The sequence below is a fragment of the Nyctereutes procyonoides genome, unplaced genomic scaffold, assembly GCF_905146905.1.
Source record: "Nyctereutes procyonoides isolate TBG_1078 unplaced genomic scaffold, NYPRO_anot_genome, whole genome shotgun sequence".
Classification (NCBI taxonomy): Eukaryota; Metazoa; Chordata; class Mammalia; order Carnivora; family Canidae; genus Nyctereutes; species Nyctereutes procyonoides.
In genome coordinates, this window is record NW_026575139.1 from 11,561,283 (window position 1) to 11,585,122 (window position 23,840).

Genomic DNA, 23,840 nt, shown 5'->3' on the forward strand with positions numbered 1-23,840 from the left:
GTTAAGTCACTAGATTCTTTGTGAGGTCACCCTTAAGATGTTGTCATTATACTACTAGCTCAATACTTTTATCACCTATTTTGGACCAAATGTGGTTAGCACTTTTTTTCATTTATCCTTTATAGCAACCAGTGTGGCTGTTATCACCACGCCCCATTTTATACTGAAGCAGAACTCATGTTCTCCAAACCAGAATGCAAAGTAGGTCTTACAGATTATAAAACTCATGCTTTTAACAATACCAGAGCCTTGTCATTTAATCCACTAATTCTAATAATATCATGGAAGCATATAAATTTTTTTACCTGGTGGAAGTCAGAATGCCACAAGGTTTGGTGATCAGAAGTGGTGTGGAAAGGACAACTGGGCCAAGCTCTGTGGCCTTTGGGCTACCCTGCTCCCAAGGGTAGCCTCTCTCTTGAATGAATCCCATACTTTTTCTTCTCATCCAAACATTGTCATCAGTATCTGGGTGGTTAAAGTTTTTGAATAAGCTGGATTTATCATTCCTAAAGTGTGACGGGTGAAGGGAACAGGCATGTGAGATTTTTGGCTAAGTGTAATTATATTTCCTTACCATGCTGGATGGAGACCAAGTGTCCACACATTTGTTTCTATGAGAAAGCAAGCAGGATTTGAACAATGTCTGGTTTCCGGTATTCTTGTGAATGGTGTGAATGTCATTTTCCCCTGGTCCTAATGAGGGAAGTCAATTACTTAATGTGAAACGGGTATCAAAGGCAGAGTTGGAAGTGTCTTTATCCTTGGCTTGCAGATTTGTCTTTATTTGGCCACAGGAAAAATAAATAAAGACTTTAATCTGACTTAAAGAATGCTTAAAAGAAGGAACTGCCGTGTAGAGATAGGAGCAAGTCTCCCCTAGAAGGGACCTCAGGCTGACAGCATGGTTGAAGATGAGTACTTGGTGCTTGAGAACCCGGGAAGAGAACTCCCCAGTTGCAGTGTTTTCAGGAGAGCATTTTACATAAGATAGTCCACTATCTAATTCTAGTTGTCTTTTCATATAGATATTTCTGTGTGCCTCGTTTTGGTGGGGCTTGATGCAAAAATCCAAATATCTTTCCTTATAGTAAGAATATTTCATATCATGAACTCTTCCTGAGGACCACACAGTCTTGTACACAGTGATGGTTGAAATCTAATGCTTCATTTGAAGGCCACTCCATCCTACAAACTGCATGAAGGCCTTGGAAGCTGATCAAAAAGAAATTTTTATTTTCGCTCAGTCCTTCTGGGCTTCTCCTCAGGGCCAGTTCTTCGATTCAGTGATCAGATCACACAGTACTGATCCACCAGTAACAGTTGTTTACTGCACACTTATAATGGGCATAGTTCAGAATTTTCCTGTTTGGAAGAAACAAAGAAAATTTGTCCCCAGCTAAGAATGGATTGGTTTCCAAAGTTTGGGGAAGTTGAATCTGGAACCTAGCATGTAAGGCTCAGAAAGTATAATAAAATAATGCTTAATTTCCCAGGCTAGTCCAGTAGGCATCTTTAATTCCTGATGTGGTTGACCTATACCCCTAAAGCCTATGTGTCCTGTTAGTGTTAAAATACAAGAAGAAAAAGGAGGAGCTGTCTCTTCTCTGCCTTTCTGGGCTCTAAGGCTCACCCGTTCTTCATTGTCTTCCCAAGGTCGCCAGGGTCCTTGTACCATGCTGTTCTAAAATCATTAGCTGCTCATCTGCCACTCTGCGTCCCATCAAAACTCTAATTTCCTCATTGTACTTGATCTCAGGTGGATGATAGTAGGGAAATACTTTGATTAAACTAATTCACACTAAAGTATGCATGACTAATAATAGTCCCTTCATCCTCCCAGAGGCATTTGCATTATTAAAAAAATGCTTATTAAACAAATATGGATTATTCAGGACCTAAAATAAGGTGAAAGAAAAGATTAAGGCAGAGCAAGGGAAGTTATGTTGGGATATAACAGGGAAGAACAGCTCAACGTGGAGTTTGCTCTGTGGGGCTAGCTTCCCTAAGGCAGTCCTGCTTCTTATCACTTCTTTGTGCTGTTTTTGAACTCATTAGTTCTAGAAAAGGCCAAGTGTTAATATAGAATATAGTAAGGCAGCAGTAGAAGCTCCATTGGGGATGAGGTTTGGGGAGTGGGCTGGCAAGGGCTAGAGTTATTGGCTGAGGACATCAGTGACCCAATGATTATAGGGGTGAATTATGTGTAAGGCATGGACACTGGCCTCAGGAAAGAGACACAGGTGTCACAGTCAATAGAGACCAGAAATCATGAGATCCTTGAGCAAATTCAGGCCCTATCAACTTATGATGAGCAAATAGCCCTGTTCCTGCCTTCGCACTTTGGTACAGTCAAGTCAGGAAAGTAGACCTTAGGTAGATAATTACTTTAAAATTAGACCATCAGAAGTCTCTCTCCCTGCCACATTAGATTAAGCAAAGGGTATCATAACTGCCATAAGGGCCCTGATTGACCTGGGCTTTGCAGTGGCTTCTCTCCAGGGAGAGGTTGTCAGGAAAGACCTGGGATCCTGTCGGGTCAACCCATGAAGAGAGTGGGGACAGCCAGGCCACGTGGAGAGCATCTTAGGCAAATTGCACAGTGTTTGCAAAACCTGGTGGAGAAAGAATCCATGGTGCCTATGAGGAACTGCCAGTGAGGCTTGCAGAGGGAGGACCCATGGCCACAGGAGCCCAGAGACAAAGCTACAGTGTTGTAGCCGCATCAGAGGCTTGGGACCTCAAAGATCTAGGGCCTGACTTTAAACTTTTTTTTTTATTTTAAAGTTTTTATTTATTTATAGACACAGGCAGAGGGAGAAGCAGGCTCCCTGTGGGGAGCCTGATGCAGGACTTGATCCCATGACCCCGGGATCACACCCTGAGCCGAAGGCAGACACTCAACCTCTGAGCCACCCGGGTGCCCCTTGACTTTAAGCTTTTAAGCAAAGGAGTGACTGTGTGGCCCTGACTATACGTGTAACTGAGGTTTAGAGAAGGGAAATCTATTCATAAACTAAAATCTAAAAAAGATAAAAATTAAAATTAAATTAAATTAAAATCTGAGGGGAGCACGGGATACGCTGTTGTTGCCTCCTCTGTGTGATTTGTGATTTGAGGGCTGCCCATCAAGGCCGCCACTCCAAAGTATCTTTCCTGTCACCCCTGACAGTGTCTAAACTCCTGTAATTGAAAAACCTAGTTCTTTTAAAATTCAGATTCCCTAACAAGCAAGGCTAAGGCAAAAAGTGACATTTTAAAAAGATTGTTCAGACCTCGAAGTCATCCTTTTCTAAAAATGTCTTTTCTTCTTTCTGTGACATCTCTTCCTCCTTCAGATGCCCAGGGCTCACCTGCCTGTCTCTAAATCAACACCTGATTTCAAGAGAGGACCTGTCTGAAGGATTTACATGGGCTTTATGATACAGTTTTGAATCAGTCTGTTGCCTTCTCCTAAGATGTAAATATGTGACCAGCTGTAACTCAAACTGCCTTAAGTAATAAGCGAAATCTGTTTGTTCACACACCTGAACCCAGGAGTAGGGAGATACACTTGGGTATTATTTGACTGGGGCTGGGGCTCTGCTCTGCCTCTCTGGTACTCTTCAGATTTGCCCTTGGCTGTGTCCTCTCCTCTGTGACTGGCCTGACGCCCCTTGTGGCTACAGCACTGACTGTGGCATCTCCAGCCCCCACAGCCTGAGCTGAGAGCTGCTCTCCTCAGATGGAGAGTCAGAAGTCCTGAGCTCCTCCCTAAGGTGAGTGGTGTCTGCTAATCTGAGAACCAGTCACTGTGGGCAAGGAGGTGGCATCCTGCTCATTGGCAGCACATCCCTGGAGCTTGGGTGGGATCCTTCCCTCCCAGATCACAGGGATGCTCCAGCAGTGAGGGCAGAGTCCAGTGGGTCCTAAGGAAGAGCCAGACAATGCTGATGGCCCAGAGGTATTTATATTTTAAACTTTTTGTCTACTTGTAGAATGTTAGAGAAATGTGGGCATCAGCAAGCAGATGGGAAGGGAATTATTTTTAGAGTGGATAATGGGACCATCCTGAGGGTCCCCACACCAGCCTTCCTCTTGATATGCAGTCACCAATCTGCTAGAATGGCTCAGGTTATCCAGTAATTGTTGTCTCTGACATCCCTATGTTGTAGGCATTTGAACTTGGGTGTCTGTGACCTTCAAAGAGGCTATGTGTGTGGCTGTGGTGGGTGGAATTAAAAAAAAAAAAGATGTAGATCTGTTTGTTTAGGATAATTCCAGGATAAGATAAAATAATTATGCATTATTTAAAACTATTATTTTTTAAAAGTTACACTGTTCCTCATTGGATGTATTAGAATAACTTTATAAATTGGAGTTTGGCAGGAGGGGAGGAAGGTAGCAAATAAGGCTTATTGGTTAATGAAAAGTTTGACGATCTTTGTTCTCTATCTACCTTATCTAAGTTTAAAGACATTTTTATTGTTTTTTAAAGATTTTATTTAATTATTCATGAGAGACACAGAGAGAGGCAGAGACATAGGCAGAGGGAGAAGGCTCCCTTGGGGGAGCCTGATGTGGGACTTGATCCCAGGACCCCAGGATCATGACCTGAGCCAAAGGCAGGCACTCAACCACTGAGCCACCCAGGTGTCCCTAAAGACATTTTTAAATTCAGAATACATGAATTTTCAGGTTATTTTTTTTAATGGGAATCATTTCATTTCTTAGAATATTTACTTGTCTAAGTGATACAAGGCTATATTGAATTCTTCAGAAATATTTATAGGTGGCTCAGTCCATTAAGCATCTGCCTTCCACTTAGGTCATGATCTCTAGATCCTGGGATTGGAGCCCCATCCTTGGGCTCCCTACTCAGTGGGGAGTCTGCTTCTACCTCTTCCTCTGCAACCCCCCTGCTCTTGTGCTCTCTCTCTCTCAAATATATAAATAAAGTCTTTAAAAAATAAAAAATAAATAAAAAGGAGCATACACACCCTCATCAGCAACGTTGGTGTGCAGGATGCCTCCTAGTTGCTGGGGATACAGAGAAATAAAAGGCATACTTCCTATGCTCAGGGAACTTCAGATGATCTATTTGGGAAGAAAATAGATCATGTTTGGGAAGAAAATGGGCAGTTTATTCACAGCCCGATCCCATGAGTGAGATAAAATTAGGAACAATTGCTGGGGTAAGAGTAGGCCTGCAGAGGGTGAGAGAGGTGTGGGTATAGGCAGGGAAGGGAAGAACATCTAAGGCCTACTAAGTTTACATTTGTAGTTTCCTTTTATTCTGTTTTCCCTAAACTTATTATTAGAGCTCCAAGATTTTCTTTGCTGTATTGATATTTTCTGCAGAATTGTTAGATTTGGTCATATGGATCCCTTCCAGTCGTTTGTGTATTTTCTAACATTTCTGTAATGATTTTGTATGATTCAGAATCGTTTTGTAATGCTGTAATAATATAATTCTAAATTTCTTTTACAGTGATGAAGAAAGTATTGCCAAAAGCAAACTAGAAAACAAAAGTGTCAGCTGTTCATCTCTTATGAAATAAATGTAAGAAAAAATACTCCTCTATAGGCACTAAAAACTGTCCCATCTACACAGTCACTGTTTTATAGCATCTTAAAACATTTGAGGCAAATGTTAAAATCTCTCTAAAATATCAGAGGAGGGAAAACTAAGAAAAATATTTAGAGATTTTGTCCCTGTGATTTTTCTTTTTTTTTTTAATTTTATAAATTAATTTTTATTGGTGTTCGATTTACCAACATACAGAATAACACCCAGTGCTCATCCCGTCAAGTGTCCCCCTCAGTGCCCGTCACCCATTCACCCCCACCCCCCGCCCTCCTCCCCCTCCACCACCCCTAGTTCATTTCCCAGAGTTAGAAGTCTTTATGTTCTGTCTCCCTTTCTGATATTTCTCACACATTTCTTCTCCCTTCCCTTATATTCCCTTTCACTATTATTCATATTCCCCAAATGAATGAGAACATACACTGTTTGTCCTTCTCCGGTTACTGTGGCCAAGTTCAAAAAGGGTGTTGCCTGAGTTCTCCTCTGGGATTTTGATGGAATCTTGTCTCACATTTAGATCTTTCATCTATTTTGAGTTTATCTTTGTGTATGGTGCAAGAGAGTGGTCCAGTTTCATTCTTCTGCATGTGGATGTCCAATTTTCCCAGCACCATTTATTGAAGAGACTGTCTTTCTTCCAGTGGATCGTCTTTCCTCCTTTATCGTATATTAGTTGACCATAAAGTTCAGGGTCCACTTCTGGGTTCTCTATTCTGTTCCATTGATCTATATGTCTGTTTTTGTGCCAGTACCACACTGTCTTGATGAACACAGCTTTGTAGTACAACCTGAAATCTGGCATTGTGATGCCCCCAGATACGGTTTTCTTTTTTAAAATTCCCCTGGCTGTTTGGGGTCTTTTCTGATTCCACACAAATCTTAAAATAATTTGTTCTAAGTCTCTGAAGAAAGTCCATGGTATTTTGATAGGGATTGCATTATACGTGTAAATTGCCCTGGGTAACATTGACATTTTCACAATATTAATTCTGCCAATCCATGAGCATGGAATATTTTTCCATCTCTTTGTGTCTTCCTCAATTTCTTTCAGAAGTGTTCTATAGTTTTTAGGGTATATTTTGAGAACCATTTGAAAGGTAAATGGTTCTCCAACCTTTTATTTTCAGGTTGTAGGTGTCCTTCTGTCTAAAATGAGTCTCTTGTAGACAGCAAATAGATGGGTCCTGCTTTTTTATCCAGTCTGAAACCCTGCGCCTTTTGATGGGGTCATTAAGCCCGTTCACGTTCAGAGTTACTATTGACAGATATGAGTTTAGTGTCATCATGATATCTATTTAGTCCTTGTTTTTGTGGATTGTTCCACTGAACTTCTTCTTAAAGGGGAGTTTTAAGAGTCCCCCTTAAAATTTCTTGCAGAGCTGGTTTGGAGGTCACATATTCTATCAGTTCCTGCCTGTCTTGGAAGCTCTTTATCTCTCCTTCCATTTTGAATGAGAGCCTTGCTGGATAAAGTATTCTTGGTTGCATGTTCTTCTCATTTAGGACCCTGAATATATCCTGCCAGCCCTTTCTGGCCTGCCAGGTCTCTGTGGAGAGGTCTGCTGTTACCCTAATATTCCTCCCCATGAAAGTCAGGGACTTCTTGTCTCTTGCTGCTTTAAGGATCTTCTCTTTATCTTTGGAATTTGCAGGCTTCACTATTAAATGTCGAGGTGTTGAACGGTTTTTATTGATTTTAGGGGGGGATCTCTCTATTTCCTGGATCTGAATGCCTGTTTCCCTTCCCAGATTGGGAAAGTTTTCAGCTAGGATTTGTTCAAATACATATTCTGGCCCTCTGTCCCTTTCGGCGCCCTCGGGAACCCCAATTAAACGTAGGTTTTTCTTCCTTAGGTTGTCATTTATTTGCCTTAATCTGTCTTCATGGTCCCTTAATTGATTGTCTCTTTTTTCCTCAGTTTCCCTCTTTGCCATTAACTTGTCTTCTATGTCACTCACTCGTTCTTCCACCTCGTTAACCCTCGTCGTTAGGACTTCTAGTTTGGATTGCATCTCATTCAATTGATTTTTAATTTCTGCCTGATTGGATCTAAATTCTGCAGTCATGAAGTCTCGTGAGTCCTTAATGCTTTTTTCTAGAGCCACCAGTAGCTGTAGAATAGTGCTTCTGAATTGGCTTTCTGACATTGAATTGTAATCCAGATTTTGTAACTCTGTGGGAGAGAGGGCTGTTTCTGATTCTTTCTTTTGAGGTGAGGTTTTCCTTCTAGTCATTTTGCTCAGTGCAGAGTGGCCAGAAACAAGTTGTATTGGAACACGGGGGAGTATCACTGGTCCGTCCAGCTGGTCTTCTGGGGGAGGGGCCTGCTGTGCTGATTCTCAGGTGTTAGCACTTGGGGGAGCTGCTCTGCCCCTGCCTGCTGCCGGGCTCAGCGGGGGTTGTTTACCCCGTGGGGCCCCAGGAGGAACAGCTGCGGTTGCTATGGCAACTCTGGAAGCCTGGATTCAGCCTCCGCAGGAACTAGGGGGCTCTCGGGGCTCGGGGCTCTCGGTTCTCCGTCTGCAGGGCCTGGAGGCTCCGGGGCGGGGCCGCTGATCTGCTCAGCTCGGGGCAGGAGCGTCCTCGCTGTCCTGGGCCCTCCCGGCCTCTGCCTGTCCCGGGGGAGGCCGGATCCTGCGCTGTGTCCCGGCGCCCTGTGCTCCGGGGCCTGCGCTGGTGGATTCGCGCTCCCGCCCCGCAGCCCCCTCCGCGGAGCCGTCGCCCGAGCCCCTCCGAGCTGCTCCGGTCGGTCCCGCCGTGGGCGCTGCAGCCCTTAGGGAGCTCAGCGCACTCTCCCGGGGCGCAGGTGTCTGTTAGTGTCCCCGGGAGCCCGAGGGCATCCCCGCCCTCCCGGGTCCTGCTCTAACTCCCTGCGAGCCCCTTTCCGCCCGCCCGGGAAGGTTGGTGCAGCTCCTGCTCCTCCGGGACGGGGCTCTCCTGTCCTGGGGACACTCGCCCCGGCCTCAGCCCGGCTCCTCGCGGGGCCCCTCCCCCTCGGAGGCCTTTTGTTCCTTTATTTCTTTTTCCCCGTCTTCCTACCTTGATAGAAGCGCGAACTCTTCTCACTGTAGCGTTCCAGCTGGTCTCTCTTTACATCTCAGGCCGAATTCGTAGATTTTCAGGATGGTTTGAAGGTTATCTAGGTAATTTGGTGGGGACAGGTGATTTGGGGACCCTGCTCTTCCGCCATCTTGCCCCTCCCCCCCTGTGATTTTTCTAATTAAAAAAATGCTTTTAGTGTTTCTATTATTATACTTTAAGAAATTAAAGTAATAACCGTTAAAATTGAAGCCAGATGTGCTTTCTATTCTCTCTCAATCTTTACATGATTAAAATTAAGCTTTGGCATAGCTGTGATACAATTCAATTTAGGAAATATATATGGAAACCCTTTTGCTGCCACCTCCTCCATTACTATGGCATCTACAAGAACTGCCTTCTCATTGCAATAATTGTGAGATGTGAGCATTCCAGATGTGACTGCAGGGAAAAATAAAATTCACTATGAAAGGGGGTTAGGTGGTGGAGGCATCATCCAAGATGATGGATCTCAATGTATTCGTTTTGACCCACAAAGGGGAAAGTCTTTCCAGGTTAGGGGTGCTGAGGTTGGATTCAGCTGGGCAGGTACTGATTCTTGGACAAGGAAGGGATATGATGAGAAAGGCCTTTACTTGCTGCAGGTTGTACCATAGAATAAAGAAGTTGCTGGTCCACTGGAAGCCATTGCCACTGACTGGGGCCTAATTGATGAGGTTCTGCTTCAAGGATAAAGGAGATGGATATGTGAAAGGAAAGGTCAAGTCTTAGAATGATATCCAGAAGGAAGAGGATAGCCTCAAAAGCTGATTGGATATTGGGAAGCAATGCTAGGAGAATGACCCAGGTTAGCTCCAAGGGCTGGGAGCCTAGACAAGTAGGAGAATCATGGTGTTATGTTAGCATAAATGGAGGGTTAGAAAGAGAAGTGGACCAGGAAGAGCTTTGAGAGGGCACCATGGTTAGGGGGGAAACCAGACAAGGAATGGTCAGAGGAGATCCAGGAAACTGCAATTTCATGGGGAAAAAAAGAGGGTGGGGAGGAGAGTATTTCAGGAAGACAGTAAACAGAGAAGTCAAGAAATGAAAATGAGAGTCTGAGTTTGATTTGGTACAGGAGAAGGACAAAAGTTTGACCTTTCAGAAAAGTGGTGAAAGTGGATGTCAGATAGCAAAGACCCTGAAAAGGTTTGTGTTATTGGTGAGACTGTAATACAAGATCCTTCAGCTATTTCCAGTAAAAACCCCCTTGAAGGAAATCCACTCCTTCCCTGACTAGTAACAAAATGCCAGCCTGTTATTAATACCTGTAGATTTAAAATGTACCTATTTTCATTGTAACTCAAAAACATTATTTTTACAAACCATTTGGAAATAACGTTTTTATTTTCTTTGATTCTTCTCTTTCAAAATTTTGCTTATCCCTCTCTGAGATTTATTTCTAGGTCATTGATTCAGATTCCAAAACTAGTATTTTCTATAAGTTTATTTTATGCCTACTAGAGTTTAAATTCAAACATTTTTCTGACAGTAGCAACCGAAATAGCTTCAAAGACCATTTTTTACATCTACCTTGCTTTTTCTTTGTTGATTGTATCTTTTCAAAAATGCCCCAGATTGATAGCTCCTGAGATAGTATGCTATAGTAACAACATACACTTTTTAGAATTGAGAAATATACTTTGGCCTCATTCTGGTTCTTGAAGACGCCTTTTACTCCTAAGAGGAGCCAGTCAAGAAGAAAGTACATTCAAACTAGAGTCACAGGAACTAGGTTCTGTGCCTGTCCTTGTTGTATGACCTTGGGTCAACATCTAGAGTTTTTCTTCTATGAAGTGAGAGAGTTGTAGTAGAGGGTCAGTTAGGTCTCTTTCCAATGGAAAAGTCTCAGAATGCATGAATATACTACTTTATTCTTTAACTTAGTCTTCAAGCCTACTGAGTGATATGATTCCACATCTGAAGGTGTGGTTGGGTTCCTCGTGTGCTCTCCCTTCCCTATCCCTAAAGATACTGTATCCTCTGCCTATGGTGACCATCATCTCCCCCTTCCTGGGGTCAAGTCTTATGCTTCTAATCTCATGGTGCCTATTTTCTGGGATACAGTGGCACCCCCAGCACCGAACACCTCCAGTACAAGATCAGGTGCTCAGGAAATGGGTTGTATTCTATTTTCTTTTCATTGAAATATAGCTGACACACAATGTTACATTAGTTTCAGGTGTACAACATAGTGATTCAGCAACCCTATATATTAGGCTATGCTCACCACAAATGTAGCCACCATCTGTCACCATACAGTGCTATTACAATATCATTGGCTCCTTGGGATCCCTGGATGGCTGGGATCCCTCAATGGCTCAGTGGTTTGGCGCCTGCCTTTGGCCCACGGCATGGTCCTGGAGTCCCAGGATTGAGTCCCACATCGGGCTCCCTGCATGGAGCCTGCTTCTCCCTTCTTCCTGTGTCTCTGCCTCTCTCTGTCTCTCATTCTGTGTTTGTCATGAATAAATAAATAAAATATTAAAAAATAATACCATTGGCTCTGTTCCCTATGCTGTACCTTTCATCCCTGTGACTTAGATTGTACTGTATTATTGTTCACCTTTGTGTAGTGGAGAACCACCAGCTTAAGCATTGGAATCAATTATGGGTTTAAAAACATGGAGATTTCTAGGTCCCACTCCCCTGCCTTTGGTATTTGATTTTTGGGGAATGGACCCATAGGTCTTTTTTTCATGTGAGAAGCACTTATCTACCTTCTGTGATTCCTGAATTTCACATATAGTTTATATCAGTTCATCCCCAAGCTTGAGGATAATTTCTGGGAGAAATCAGGTGTATAATAAATGATTGTGAATAAATGAGCCCCAGTTTTGAGATAAATAATAAAATGTTCTTTCTTTTGGTTGCAGATATGACACCTTGAAACCTTAAGTACTAATTCACACCTCCAATAAGAAATTATATTTTTAGGGACACCTGGGTAACTCAGTGGTCGAGTGTCTGCCTTTGGCTCAGAGTGTGATCCCGGGGTCCTGGGTTGGAGTCCCACATCGGGCTTCTTGCAGGGAGCCTGCTTCTCCCTCTGCCTATGTCTCTGCCTCTCTCTCTCTCTGTGTCTATCATGAATAAATAAATAAAACCTTTTTCTAAAAAAGAAATTATATTTTTAAATAAATGAAATTATATGAATGCCTAAATCCTAATTCTGATAACATTCAAAATTCATGCTTTGTTATCTAGGATTAGCTAGCTCTATTTGCCCATTTCTTACAACTTAGTAATGTCATTTGCTTTCATTACGACTTGCCTTATCATATACCTTGTTTAAAATTTTTTTTTAAAAAAGTCACAACCCACACTATCTTTTAGTTCTATAGATCCAGTTTTTTAAAACTGTAGTTTCTTTTTTGGGGTGGGGGCCAGGAAGCAGCGAAGGAGCAGAACCAGCATTAACTGTGTGTTGTCTTATCACTCACAATTGTATATATCATATTTCTGTGCTCCAGAGAAAAGAAATTGAGGAAATTGTTTTTTAACTAAGGAAATTATACTATCCTGGTTATAGAAACTGTTACACGAATACCCTATTGACCTGAGTCTTAGTTATCTATTTTTGCACTATGAATTACCCTGATACTCAGCAGGTTCAAGCAATACACATTTAATATCTCACCTAATACCTGTGGGTCAGGAAACTGGGAGTGGCTTAGCTGGTAGTTCTGGCTCATATCTTCTCATGAGGTTACATTCAAGATGTTGGCCAGAGTCACAGTCATTTGAAGGCTTGACTGGGGCTGGAGGATTCACTTACAGGGTGGCTCACTCAGACACCTGATGATTTAGGGCCTGTTGTTTACAGGGAGCTCTTTCGTCAGGGCTGCTTGAGTGTCTTCACAACATGGCATCTGACTGTCCACAGGAAGTGATCCAGGAGAGAGGGAGAGCACAAAGGAAGCCCCAGTGCCCACACAGAGAGGGTTGTTAGGCCTCAAGATATTTGTGGACATATCTTAAAACCACCACAGCTTGTAACATAACACACCACTCTTTGCTGCCTTTGATACTGCCCAGGTTGTGAAAGCAACTGTGATCTGAGTTGTTTATTTCATTTCTTATCCATGAATTTCTAGTTTCCACTTTATTTTTTCCAGTCTCTACTTCCTTTTTATTCTCTTATATGAGATAACAGATAATGTAAGATAATGAGGTTTGATGGTAAAAATCAAGTGTTAGAATCAAAAGACACCATTTTCTCTCTGCGTTCCAGACTATAAGCTTTTCCTGTGTAGAAATCAATTCAGAACATATCTGCCCTGAGAAACCTTAATGGAGGTGGGAAGAAGTTTAAGAAACCTGTTTACAGGTGACCAAGTGAGTAACAATTACATAGCGCTCGTGGATGATCCTAAGAGCAGATGCCCAAAATAACAAGCCTCCAGAGAGGAGCATGTTACAGTGAAATGAGAGCTTCTCCAAAAGCAGAGCCAATGACCATCAGGTATCTTGTTGGTGGTTTTTTTATCTGAACTTTCAGAAAGATAAGAGAAAAGCTAGGTCAATAATAGCTCTAAGTCCTAGTGGGGGAGGAGGGGTTCAAAATCAACCAAAAGGATTTATTAAGTGATCCAGGTATCAGACATTGGGTGTTTACCTAATTACCTCATTTTGAATAACTTCTCTTTCAGTTCTTCTCCATCATCCCCAATCTTCCCTTCTTCATGTACTTTCTCTGCCCCACCAAACTGAAACTCTAGGGCAGAGCTGGAAACTTCATCTTTGGATCCCAGGTGCTGGAGGTAGTACCTGACCCTTTGTTGATGTTTATTGATGTTAAACTTAAGCCATATTTACAAGTAAATACCATTATCTTCCTTTTCTCTATATGATGGTATAACTTGACTGAAGGCAGAGTAAGTGGCAGGGCCTGGGATTCAAAGACAGGTCTGCAGTTTGTGCTTTATCACAGATGCTCTTAGGGGAAGCTTCCAGGAAGCAACAGTGTTGGGAGGCCCAAGGAGCATCCTTGCTCATCTTACCTGGGAGAAATTATTTAGGGGGTATTTCTGTGTTCATCCAAAATGAATCACTGTGGTTTAAGAGAGTCTGCAGGAAGAGTTTGCTGATTGACTAAAAGGATCCTAAGAATAAGCTGGCCTGTTGTGTTTGGGCTACAAGTGAATTTTTAGTGTTAACCTGATGTTTTTCTGTATCTAAGTGGAATGCTAAAAATTTCTCTTTAATACTAAGGGAAACTCCCGTCTCTTCCCATTTTTTCCAGATAGTCTACTCTGGCTAATGAAGGAATTGGAACATGGTATTTAGATAAAAAGTTGGAACTCAGTAAGTAAGGAGATTGTATAGTACACCCCTTGGCCATACCAATCACTACTAAGAAGGGTCCTCCTTGCAAGAGTCCAGGCCCTAAACTAGGGGAATGGTGGAAGAACAGATGCATTCAAATGAGGTTTTCCACCTCAATTCATAGGACCCTAGTGACAGGATATGCAGTGGAGGGAAGTAGGGGCTCCTAGGCTTCTGTCTTGGTAGTCTGAGTGAATAGTGGCTCCATTCCATGTGATAGGAGACAGACATAAGAGTGAGTGAGCAAGTTTGGGATTGATGATGCCATTGATTTGAAATGTGTCTGTAGGACAGCCCAGGAAGGTATTCCATTTAGAAATGCGCATCGAGGTCAGATGGTACATGAAAGAGAAGCTGTCCCAGGATATCTGGGAGAGCACCTGGGTCTTAGATGTCTGTCTGTTGATGTCCTGTTCATGGGTTGTTGGTCCAGAAAAGAGCCATTATCTCAATGTTCTGGACACATGGAGAGCAATGAGTGACCTCCCACTTGTGGATGTAGAAGGGAGCTGCCACGTGATACTGGAGGACAAGGTCCCTTCTCCCTGCCAGCTCTCCCATAGGCTCTTACACAGAACTTGCTTCTACTCATTATGCTTTGACAATCTTAAATACCTCCTTTACCCCCAACCCCCGGTTTGCTTGTAGTGTTGTCTGTATCTGTTTTGAAATATCATTCATTTTTCTTTTTAAAAGACAGCCACAAATTCATGCTTTATTTTCTTGGGAAAATACTTATAAATAAAAGACCATAGCTTGGTTTTTCTATGTGGGTGTTGATGCGTTGTCATGAGATCTTTTCAATTAGTTGCTTACTAGCTGACTCTTGAATTACTTTAGAGGTGCTGGCTGTTTGGTTTTTGTTTTGTGTGTGTGTGTGTGTTTTAATTCAAAGTGTTATCTTGATATGTAATACACTTAACTTTCTATAAATTTTCTGGCTTCTTTTTTGTGTGTTAATTTGATAGCATAATTAACGTGTCTGATTCCAGTCGTTTCCTTACAAATGCCGAACTCTTCCATCTTTCATTAACCAAAATCATTCCTCTGTAAACAAATAACAATTGCAGATTGTTCTACCTTCAACCCTTTCTTATGAGGCTTTAAGTGCGTCTTTCGTTTGTTAAATTATAGTCTTTAAAAAAAAAAAAACTAGGTGTGACATATTTTGTCATTTGGTACAATGCCAGTAGAAAATAAAGGATCACTTGGTATATTTTTAATCTGGTTACCCCTTTTATTTATTATTCACTTGGAGAGCCAGTAGGACCAGTGAGGGGTGAGGACAGGCTCTAGTTCATACCAATTTGACATTGGCCCTGCTACTTCTTAGTGATGGGACTTGGGATAAACTGTGCCTTGGTCTCCTATACATAAAATGAAGAGGATAATATTTGTCTTGTGAATGATGGAGATTAAGGTACATAATGCAAGCCACACAATACCTGTCACATAGGTGCTCAATAAATGCTAGCAAGATCCGTTTTTATACAATAGAAGAAGCTCTCTTAGCCAATTCACCAACTTACAAGAAGCTTCCAGTCCCTGTGCAGAGCAGTCCTGCAGATGCCCATAGCATGTCGAATGCTTGTAATTGGGAGGCTTGTCTCTCGTATATTCATGCATTTCGGCTCCAACCAACTGATGTGTTTTTGTTCCCAAGCCTGTTTGTATTGTTTATTATTGAACCTATCTCTGCCAGTTAAATGTGTTATTGTAATTATGTGATTTAACTAAATATTAGGCAAACAGACTATAAGTACAAAAGACAGCCACTATTTCTATAAAAATTAAATTTGGAAAGACCAAATAAAAGTCACTAAATTAAAAAAAAAAAAAAGATCTGAGGTTCCTAGACAAAAAGTCGGATGGTAGTTACCAGGGGCTGAGGGGAAGGAGGGAATGGGGAGTTTGTGTCAAATGGGGACAGGGTTTCAGCTTTACAAGATGAAGAGAGTTCTGGAGATGGATGGTGGTGAAGGCTGCACAACAATGTTATGGTTAATACAACCATCTGTACATGTAGAAATGGTTAAAGATCAGGGTCACCTGGATGGCTCAGGTGGTTAAGCATCTCACTCTTGATTTCAGCTTTCAGCTCAGGTCATGATCTCAGGGGCATGAGATCGAGCCCCATGTCGTCTCTGCGCTTAGCATGGAGTCTGAGATTCTCTCCCTCTCCCGCCACACACTCTTGTACTCTTTGCTTTCTCTCATATATATATATATATAAAGGTTATATATATATATATATATATATAAAGAAATAGTTAAGATAGTGAATATTATGTGTATTTTATTGCAGTTTTAAAATGTTTAGAAAAAGCTGGCATATTAGCTGTGAGATATCTATTAGATTACTGGGGGTGGGGTGCGGTGGTGGAAAGACGGATATTTAGAGAGATTCTACATCTAGATATGTAGATTGTTGTCTAGTGGCCTTTCAGTTTTCATACTTTCAGGAAAACTAAATGAGAAATCATAGGTAGTGCATTCTAGGTGTAGTTTATGCAGGAAAGGGGAGAAAGCATGCTGATCCGTGGACCTGGTCTCAAAGATGTAAGCTTTGACATAAATCACAATATCAGGGAAGAAATGTATGATTATATTTTAAATTTAAAATTAAACACATAAGTTATAGATGTGTCTTAGTTTGGGCCCTGGGAAACAGACTCTGAGATGGAGATATGCACGCCAGAAGTTTGTTGAGGATGCTCCTGGGACCAGGCCTGTATGGGAGCCACGGGGGCAAGGTTTGTCAATGACAAATTGCAACTCTGACTTGGCCAGTTCTGTAGAACATGCTGGGCCCTCCCTCCACCCAGCAGAAATATGGCAGACAGAGGGATTGGCACTTGTTCTACTGCACTGACCAGGCCTGGCTGTGGCCTGCCCCTGGGGAGGGGGCCATCACCTGTAGCAAGGCAGCTTCCCCTGGCTGGTGGTGAGGCCCTTGAGGTTGTCAGCTGGAAACCTGAGCAGGTGACACTTCCAGCAGCTGAGGGGTCTGAAGGCACACTATAGCATCCACAGCCTTGAATATCCATGTTCCCTGTTTCCTCTGTCTCAACAGACTTTTCAAAATTCACCAGTTGCCTCTTGGTCCAGATAAGAGCATCTTCATGATTCTGAGCAATATTCTGAAAATCTCATTGTATTTGATCTTCTTTACATATACCAGTTGTCCCATTTGTGATATAGCAAGACTGTGTGGTTTAGAGACAACTGGCAAACGTGTGTCATGTGTTTGAAGCTGAACTGAGGTTTGGACTCTGGACTTTTAAATACTTTCCAGTATGTATATTTGAGATTTATGAAACCTCATATTTTTGCCTCTTAAGTTTCTAGATGTTTAGGACATTTGATGATTTGCGGGGGTCAGATTCTCCCTTTTTATGCTAAAGGTCATCTTTCTCTCAAGCCCTGTGACCTTCAGGTCTTTATCTGCATATTCGTCAGTTACTCTTCCATCTGCCACAAGTAACTACCCTACCCACCCTTTTTCCTTTTACTTGAGCATTTTTCCTTTAGACCTTCATCTCTCCATCTTGACCCCCAGACTTTCAGTGTGAATGATGGCCCAGGATGTTCCAGTGATCCCCAGGATGCCCAAGTGTCACTTCTAGATATACTCTTCCAATCCTTAGAACAGTTTATGTAGTCGTTTTTGTTTATTAACCATCTTAACTATTTTTAAGTATATAGCGTAGCGGTGTTAACCGTATTCACGTTGTTATATGACCAATCTCTAGAACTTTTTTAATCTTCCAAAACCACAACTCTGTACACATTAAACAACTCTCATTTTCCCCTTCTCCCAGTTCTTGGCAACTGCCATTCTTCTTTCTGTTCCTACAAGTTAGACTATTTGAGGTTCTTCGTATGAGTAAATTCCTACAGCATTATTCTTTTTTGACTGGCTTATATAACTTGACGTCACGTCCTGGAGGTTCATCCACATTGTGTTGGAATGTCCTTCCTTTTAAACATTGAATAATACTCCACTGTATGAGTACACCACATGTGTTTGTCCATCTATCGGAGGACAGTTGGGTTGCTTCTATCTTTTGACTATTGTGAACTACACTGCTATGAACATGGCTATACAAGTCTTTGTTAATCTTTAAATACACACTTTTTTTTTTCTGTCAGCTTGCTTTGCCTCAAATTGTAAATGCTAAAGAGCAATTCTGAATCCCTTTGCAAGTGTGACCATAAATGGAGCACAAAGACTCCAATTAGCCCACAGTGTCTATTTTCCTTTCGCGTTTTGGCACGTGCTGACATTTTAGTAGGAATACTATTCAGTCTCATTTATACTTAGCCCTTCATTTAGCCATGTTTTGTTGTTTCCTTGGTTTCAAATTTTATCTCCTTAGGTGAATTGGGAACTGAAGCCTTTCATTTGACTTGTGATCTTGTACATTCTGGAAGCTCATACATGTAATCGTGGAACAGATAAAGCAGCTGGAGGAAATCTTTCCTGAACAAAACCCAAGTGGGGCATTTGGGTGTAAGCCAAGATTCCAGCAGCTACAGAGGGAGATGTGAAAAGGCTGCCTACATTACAGCACCAACAAATCACTTCAGGCCCGATAGGAATGTCCTTTAGGTAATGATCAGATAGAGGGTAGGGACCTTTACACATTTAACTGCCTGGCCACAAAGTAAAGTGTTTACTGTAACCTCCCAAGGTCTCTCCACCAAAAAGTTAATTCTATGATCTACCTGAAGGAAGAACAGTATTGTGAGTGACTTGGTGGCCTCAACATAAATGGAAATTCTGAGTCTGCTTAGTCTAAACCCAGCCTTCCACTAAGTTACTATGAGGTCCTAGGCAAGACACTGTGTCTGTAACTCCCTAGGGTTCCATTCCTCCAACCAAACTTCAGATCTGTAATGCAAATTTAGCTACTAAACAATAGCCAATAATAACAAATGAAGTCCTGTGTCAACTGCCTCTTCTTACAGGAGAAATATTATTGTTCAAAGTGGTCTAATAATTAAGTAAAATTTCACTGGACATTTTGAAAAGATTGGTTATTCATTTTATACACACACATGCACGCATATATACATACATACATAAATCCGGATTGACACATACAAAAGCAGAAGTTTGGATGAAGGTAGATTTTTAAAAAATGTAAGGGAGTGTTCCAAGTTCTTAACCATTTATTAGTTCATTCAGCCAACGTTACCAATTAGCTAGAGTAGTACTTTGCAAACATTAGATGCACAAGAGACACATGAGGGCTCTTTAGACATCCTTTCTGGGTGCCTGGGTGACTCAGTCAGGTGCATTGACTCTTGGTTTTGGCTTAGGTTGTGGTCTCAGAACTGTGAGATTGAGCCCTATGACCAGCTCCCCACTCAGTAGGGAGTGTGCTTGGGGGTCCTCTCCCTCTACTCCTCTGTCCCTACCCCTCTCAAATCAATAAATAAATATTAAAAAGAATCCTTTCTGGGGCCCATCTTCAGAGTTTCTAAATCAGGAGATAGTGTAGTGGGCCTGAAAAATGTGCACATGTAACAGCCCCCCCCCCCCGAGTAATACTGATATTGCTGGTATGCAAACCATACTGTGAGTATGACAGGTGTGGAGACACTAAAAATTGCAAAGTGAAGAAGACACAATCATGCCTATAAGGCAGATAGGATTCATATGAATTCATATGAATTTTCTACAGTGTGATGAACCACATCGTATCACTGTGTGTGCATGCACATGTGTGCTTTAAAGGCATTGCAGAGAATGCAGCAATGTAACCTACAAAGTTACAGAGAACTGAAATCACATGACATGTTCAGGGACATAGAATTTGCATTTCCAGAGCCAAGAGCTCAGAGCTGGCCCCTGGGTGGTGTGGGGTAGAAGGGCATGGAGGTGAAGGGAAACATGCAGTGAGGAAGATGCCAAGAACTAGGTAGAACTCTGATCATAATGGGTCTGTGCAGCCTAAGGAATTTGGTTGTTTCCTTGACCTGGTGATGAAGGGAATGAAAAAGAAACATGGAGATTCACAAGAATCACAAGGAGGTAGAGTGAACAAAAGTATAGAATTGGGCCAAATATAATTTAGTTAATCCAATAATCTTGCTGAAATAACACTGCAGTTGAAAGTGAACCTCCAGGCAGCCCCAGTGGCTCAGTGGTTTAGCGCCATCTTCAGTCCAGGGCCTGATCCTGGAGACCCGGGATCGAGTCCCACATTGGGCTCCCTGCATGAGGCCGCTTCTCCCTCTGCCTGTGTCTCTGCCTCTCTCTCTCTCTCTCTCTCTCTCTCATGAATAAATGAAATCTTTAAAAAAAAAAAAAAAAGAAAGTGAACCTCTCTGGAGTCTGGTTTCTTCAGTTCTGGTAATTGTTTTGTACACCAGATGGCGATTTACATGTTCTTCAAAATTACCTGTTTTCCATTGTTTTTGAGATTCTTTTTCCATCTAATGACTACTCAGCCACTTGTCCTTGTCCAAAATTGTTTATAGTGAACAACTGGACTACAAAGATATTAACAATAAAAATATCTTACAAAAATAGGCTTTTTTATTACAGAAGCAATGCATGCTTACTACAAAAAACTACAGACAAATAACAACAACAACAAAAAACCCAACAACTCCCATAATTACATCTATTATTTAGAAAATCACTGCTAAAACCTCTGGAGACTAACCTCCTGGGTCTTTTTCTATATCCATGTGCACTTTTCCAAATTGAAATAGGGTCATACCATATGTTCTAAAAACTCGCAGGACGTGTTGAAGCATTCTGCTGGTTGTTGGACACATGCGCAATTCCAACTTGATTCTCATTGTTTGACATTGGGTTTGCCAAGTATCCCCTTCGATGGGTGTGTCTCCGCAGAAAGTTGAGGAAGGGGAATCAGCCAAGCAACAATGGTGGGGTGGAGGGAAGAACATTCCAGGCCCAAGCAGAGACCTAAGGTGGGAAGACCTTGGCACCTGAGGAATGGAAAGTCTTCCGTGCAGCCCAGAGGACTGCAGGCTGCAGAAGTTGAAGCCTTGCTGCCAACAGCCTGTACTTGGACTTCCCGGGCAATGATCGGCCAGACTTAAGTTACTCCAGAAAAGGGTAAAGAGAGACGAAACCTGTAGCCTAACACTAAACAGTATTCTTTTCCAACCAGATTGTTTTAACACACTGTTGTTTTTACCAACTTGATTTTGACAAAGTTGTTTTTGGCAAATTGCTTTCCATCCAACTACCCAGATCACAATTAGCAGGATTGGGGGGTTTACTGGATCCAGCGGTGTGCTGGAGCTGGCTTATGCAGGCTCCCAAGCCAGTTCTGCCCATCTTTGCCCCCCTCACGTTCAGTGATGTCCCCCTGGCAACTTGAAATCAGCAAAATGTACAAATCAGGAGATTTTCCTCCCCTGCCCCGTGAAAACCATTTCCCCAGTACACCACTAGATGTAGCTGAGTGAGACAGAAGAAAAGCAAAATAAATGTCCTGGGTTTCAGCTTGGGACCCAAACACTGAAGTGGTAAACCAATGCTAGCAGCAGTCACTTTGGAGTCAGAAGGGCCAGGATTTGAATCCTGTCATTTTCCTGCCACTTCCAGCAGGGTAATTAACTTCTCCAAGCCTCAGGGTTTTTGTTTTTGTTTTTGTTTTTTAATGTGTAAAACAGGGTCACTAATATTTAACTTACAGATTAGTTATAAAAATGGATCCTTGAGAGATAGAAGCTATTATGATGATTACTGTAATGAAGGAGGAACATGAGGGCATTAAGTTGATTTTGTAATTTGAGTTGAAGTTTGAGTTGCTTTGGGAGTTTTAAGTAGAGAATCCTATAATAACAATCACTAACATTATCGAGTGTTAATTACATGCTTCTCCATGCATTATTTAATTTAATCCTCAAGAGAACTCTAAGAGATAGATACGAGTGATATCATTACCCCCATTCTATAGTTGAGAAGCCTGAGGCTTAAGTGAGGCAACTGGTCAGTGCAGACAGGAGTTGCAATGCAGGCTTATCTGAGATCAGAATCTGTGTTCTTAACCAATGTGCCTATGGGGTCTCCACTCAGCAGGGGCATCTGGGCTCCATGGTATTAGTTTATGAATCCTATGAGTTGTTGAAGTCCTAGGTTCAAATGCAGTCATGCTAGAAGGGTCTATACAGTAAGAGGAGTATGAGGCAGCTCTGGTATTTAAAAGGCAAGATGAGAATTTAGAAGAGGAAGCAAATGTGGGGCTCTTGAGTGGCTCATGCAGGTAAGCGTCCAACTTGTGATCTCAGAGTCATGGGATTAAGCCCCACGTTGGGCTCCATGCTCAGCTTGGAGTCTGCTTGAGATTCTTTCTCCCTCTGCCCTCCCCCACACACATACTCTTGCTCACTCTCAAAAATAAATCTTAAAAAAAAAAAGCAATGTCAGTTTGACATGCCACAGGGAAATCAGAAAATGTAAGAATTAAAAATGATTCCTTGGATTTGGCTATATGAAAAGCATTGATAAATCTCAACAAAAGCAGTGTGGGTAAAAGATCATGGAAACAGAGGCCAGCTTGCTTTGGGTTAAGGAGCGAATTGATGATGAGGAAGTAGAGGAAACTGGTGTAAACTACTTTTGGAGAATAAGATGCTACAGAAGTAATTTGGAATCCAGGGAGATATTTCACAACATATATATGTGTTGGGAGGAAATAGTGAGTAGAAGTGAAGGCACAGGAACATGATTGAAGAAGCCAAGTCCTTTAGGAGGCAAGAGGAATGGGATACAAAGCCTGATTGAAGAACTAACTATGACTGGGTCCATACTGGGTTTGGGTTTTGTAGGCTGCATGGGATAGAAGAAGAAGAAAGCAGAGCATTGAGGATGATGGTCCACATAGCTAAAGTCATGGCATCACGGGCTCTAGGCCAGATAGAGAATAAGTAAAACCAGATAGGCATCTGTAGACTGAGAGAATGTTGTGTGGCCAGGGTCCTAGGAGTTCCAGAGGATATTGAAAGGCAGTTGGGAATCACAGAGCAATAGAGCTATAAGAGTAGGGGAGCTGTGTATGGTGAATGGGATCTTGATACTGGATAATTCACATGCAGAGAAGTTCTATGTAGTTGACAAAGCCCCTAGTCTAGCATAGAAGGTTGGTCTCGCAGCAGGTTAGAGAACTTCACATTCATCAGCATTGAGGAAATCAAGGGACTCTAGGCCTAGAGTTGTGATTGAGACCTGACATCGGTATCCTCTTGAGTCTTCACCCGACAAGACTGCGTCTTCTCATAATTCTTTGTTATTCATCCAGATGTTTATGCTTAACAGTGTCCCTCCCAGTTAGGGCGTAAACACTCCTGGTGAAGAGTGACATATTCTTTAATTGGTGCCCGAGAGATCTGATTGAATCTTCTACTATGTCTCAGGATCCTCTCCCTGGGATGGGCAGGGAACGAATATAAAAGTCCTAGGTTCATTTCTTCTCCCTTTAGGAGATGCACAGCTTACACTTTCAGAGCAATAATATGAATAAGAGTAGTTGTCATTTGTTAAGCACCTGCCACATGCCAACTACTGTACTCAGTACTTTATGTAGATTATATCTTTATAGCCTTATAACAGCTCGACAAGATGGGTAGAGATTAGAACACTCCCTTGCCCAGGGTCACTCAGCCCATAAGTGATGGAGCTAATATTCAAACTCAAGCAGTCTGCCTCCAGAACTTCAAGATCCTCACTATGAAAAACTGCCTCTCAGTGCCTGGGAGACCCAGGTCAGCCTCATGTTGGACATCAGTGTATCCCTGTTTGTGAAGGAAGAGGAAAGTAGCCACCTTGGAGATCCCTTGTCCTTGTCCCATAGACACACTCTTGGAACTAAGGCTCCTGAC

At 42.1% G+C, this 23,840-nt stretch overlaps 1 protein-coding gene across 3 annotated transcripts in view; it reads left to right on the forward strand.

The window, feature by feature from the left end:
- EFCAB11 (EF-hand calcium binding domain 11) overlaps positions 1-23,840 on the forward strand; it is a 161,348-nt gene that overhangs the window by 82,564 nt on the left and 54,944 nt on the right. Inside the window, exon 6 of one of the 3 annotated variants that reach the window (XM_055303584.1) lies at positions 3,339-3,453. The exons of the other annotated variants lie outside the window; for them this stretch is intronic. Coding sequence (XP_055159559.1) covers positions 3,339-3,423 — 85 coding nt within the window. The 3' untranslated portion in view covers positions 3,424-3,453. Of the gene's footprint in view, positions 1-3,338; positions 3,454-23,840 lie in introns of those variants that run through there. 3 annotated transcript variants of the gene reach the window in all.